Source organism: Anomaloglossus baeobatrachus, chromosome 8 (genome assembly GCF_048569485.1).
Source record: "Anomaloglossus baeobatrachus isolate aAnoBae1 chromosome 8, aAnoBae1.hap1, whole genome shotgun sequence".
Lineage (NCBI taxonomy): Eukaryota > Metazoa > Chordata > Amphibia > Anura > Aromobatidae > Anomaloglossus > Anomaloglossus baeobatrachus.
Genome location: NC_134360.1, coordinates 109,577,639 through 109,580,529, shown reverse-complemented (window position 1 = coordinate 109,580,529; position 2,891 = coordinate 109,577,639). Strand labels below are relative to the sequence as shown.

The 2,891-nt window shown below is 55.1% G+C and overlaps 1 protein-coding gene across 1 annotated transcript in view; it reads left to right on the top strand.

Annotated features, from left to right (window-relative positions):
• Positions 1-329: 329 nt before the first annotated feature.
• SMDT1 (single-pass membrane protein with aspartate rich tail 1) overlaps positions 330-2,891 on the top strand; it is a 249,412-nt gene continuing 246,850 nt past the window's right edge. Inside the window, exon 1 of the mRNA XM_075320905.1 lies at positions 330-640. Within this exon, the coding sequence (XP_075177020.1) occupies positions 485-640 (156 nt within the window). The 5' untranslated portion in view covers positions 330-484. The remainder of the gene's footprint in view (positions 641-2,891) is intronic.

Below are 2,891 nucleotides of genomic sequence, written 5' to 3'. Positions count from 1 at the left end.
GCGCCCCTCCCCTGCCAAGGGTATACAGCGCCCCTCCCCCGCCAAGGGTATACAGCTTTCCCCCAAAAAGTATACAGCTGTCCTTCCCCCAAAGGGTATACAACCCCCAACCTGTATACAGCTAGCTGTAGACAGCTGGGTGTGCAAGGGTTAATCACCGAGGCGCACTACACTGCAGCCTTAAGTACTGGCGGGTTTCTCGGCGGGTGCTCGGCAGGCGACGGGTGCGCAAAGCTCGGGAACTCGGCCAGCAGCAGGCAGGCGGATCCACAGGAAAGGAGGAGGAGGCTGTGGCGGCGCATGCACCGTACGCGGTTCTAGTTCTGGACCTTCAACCATTAGCCGCTAGTCGAGATGTAGCGCGGGTTAACCCGCCCCCCCTTTCCTTGTGACGTCAACCTTCACAAGAGCTCCTTGACGCCACATCAACTCCGCCCCTCCTGCCAGATTCTGGGTGTAGCCGTCAGTTCGTCGCTTTTGTAACATGGCTGCTGTAGGCCGTGCGGGGCTTCTCAGGTTTAGAATTGTTGTTGGGGGTAGACGGTTGCTGGAAGCATGGAAAACCCCTGTTCACACCGGTCTTCCTGGCCGCACGTCAGTGACCACAAGTACGGGCTCCATCTACCCCAAGCCGGATAAAGTAAGTCATTTGCTAATGCATGAGTGAACGGTGCACATATTAAATAACGCGGCCAACACTGTTTCGCATTTTGCGCTGGTGCATTAGCTACGGTGATGGTTGCTGCTCACAACGTCCCCTGCCGTTGGCGGGATTTACACCCAGCTGTTCTGTCAGACTGTTGTTATGCGGTCACGAAGCTGTCATATAAGGGCTCATTCTCCGGCCTCCACCAATGAGCAGACGCATTCCCGAGGGTTGCTTGTGACAACGCAGTGAGGTGACTGCTGACGGCTCATTATGTGATATCATGCCTTGAGTTGTGTTTTTTTTTTTTATTTTTTTATCCACTTCGCTGTTTTGGCTTCATCCTCCATATCCTGTTAGATATAAACATACGTAAATTAACCCCTTATTGACAGACAGGGTGTGTACATAGAAATCATGGGGTCCCATAGCAAAAGTCTGAATGGGGGCCCCCCACCCTATAAAAATACAATAAAATGTTAACATAATAAACAGCATACATGTAACTGGGGGGGAACATATGTCACTGGAAGCCGGCATACAAGTTACTAGGGACTGGGGCGGCATACAAGTTACTAGGGGAGTATATTATGAATTAATCTTTATCCTAGCCAGGCTATACATCCACTAGTCCAGTAAGGCTGCTTTCACACATCAGTTTTTTGCAATCAGGCACAATCCGGTTTTAGCCTGATGCAACGGATCCGTCTCCGATTGTGTAAAAACTGATGCGACGGATTCGTTTTTTGTTTTTTTTTTATGCTGAGACCCCATCGTCCCCGCCCAAACGCCGGCACTCTCGCCCCCGTCGTCCCCGCCCAAACGCCGGCACTCTCGCCCCCGTCGTCCCCGCCCAAACGCCGGCACTCTCGCCCCCATCGTCCCCGCCCAAACGCCGGCACTCTCGCCCCCATCGTCCCCGCCCAAACGCCGGCACTCTCGCCCCCATCGTCCCCGCCCAAACGCCGGCACTCTCGCCCCCATCGTCCCCGCCCAAACGCCGGCACTCTCGCCCCCATCGTCCCCGCCCAAACGCCGGCACTCTCGCCCCCATCGTCCCCGCCCAAACGCCGGCACTCTCGCCCCCATCGTCCCCGCCCAAACGCCGGCACTCTCGCCCCCATCGTCCCCGCCCAAACGCCGGCACTCTCGCCCCCATCGTCCCCGCCCAAACGCTGGCACTCTCGCCCCCATCGTCCCCGCCCAAACGCCGGCACTCTCGCCCCCATCGTCCCCGCCCAAACGCCGGCACTCTCGCCCCCATCGTCCCCGCCCAAACGCCGGCACTCTCGCCCCCATCGTCCCCGCCCAAACGCCGGCACTCTCGCCCCCATCGTCCCCGCCCAAACGCCGGCACTCTCGCCCCCATCGTCCCCGCCCAAACGCCGGCACTCTCGCCGCCATCGTCCCCGCCCAAACGCCGGCACTACCTCAGTCACTTCCCCGCTGACAGCACAACTCCCTTAAGTTGCTGCGTGGAGCTGATAGATTTTAATAAAATGGTGAAAGAGGGGTTTTTTTTTGTCTTTTATTCCAAACTAGCTGTCCTACCCGGCTTCGCCCGGGTTAATAACTGTTGTTAACAAAATAGAATGTATTAACATTCCCGGGATAAAATGTATAAATAGAATGTATTAACGCCCGGGATTGTAATTGTCTCTGTTTCTCTCCCATTCTCGGTCTGTCTCCCCCTCTGTATATATCTGTCTGTCTCTTTCCCTGTCTGTCTCTTTCCCTGTCTGTCTCTTTCCCTGTCTGTCTCTTTCCCTGTCTGTCTCTTTCCCTGTCTGTCTCTTTCCCTGTCTGTCTCTTTCCCTGTCTGTCTCTTTCCCTGTCTGTCTCTTTCCCTGTCTGTCTCTTTCCCTGTCTGTCTTTCCCTGTCTGTCTCTTTCCCTGTCTGTCTCTTTCCCTGTCTGTCTCTTTCCCTGTCTGTCTCTTTCCCTGTCTGTCTCTTTCCCTGTCTGTCTCTTTCCCTGTCTGTCTCTTTCCCTGTCTGTCTCTTTCCCTGTCTGTCTCTTTCCCTGTCTGTCTCTTTCCCTGTCTGTCTCTTTCCCTGTCTGCATTGTGACACGCCAACATTACATATAAGGGTGTGGCTGCGCATTCTTCTGAAGTTCTGGCTGCCCTGTGGCTCCCAGCGCCATTCGCTTTAATGGAGGCAGGTTTTTTGGCGAATAACTGTAAAGCCCGGGGTTAAAATTTCCCCTCAAAACATAGCCTATGACGCTCTCGGGGTCCAGAAGTG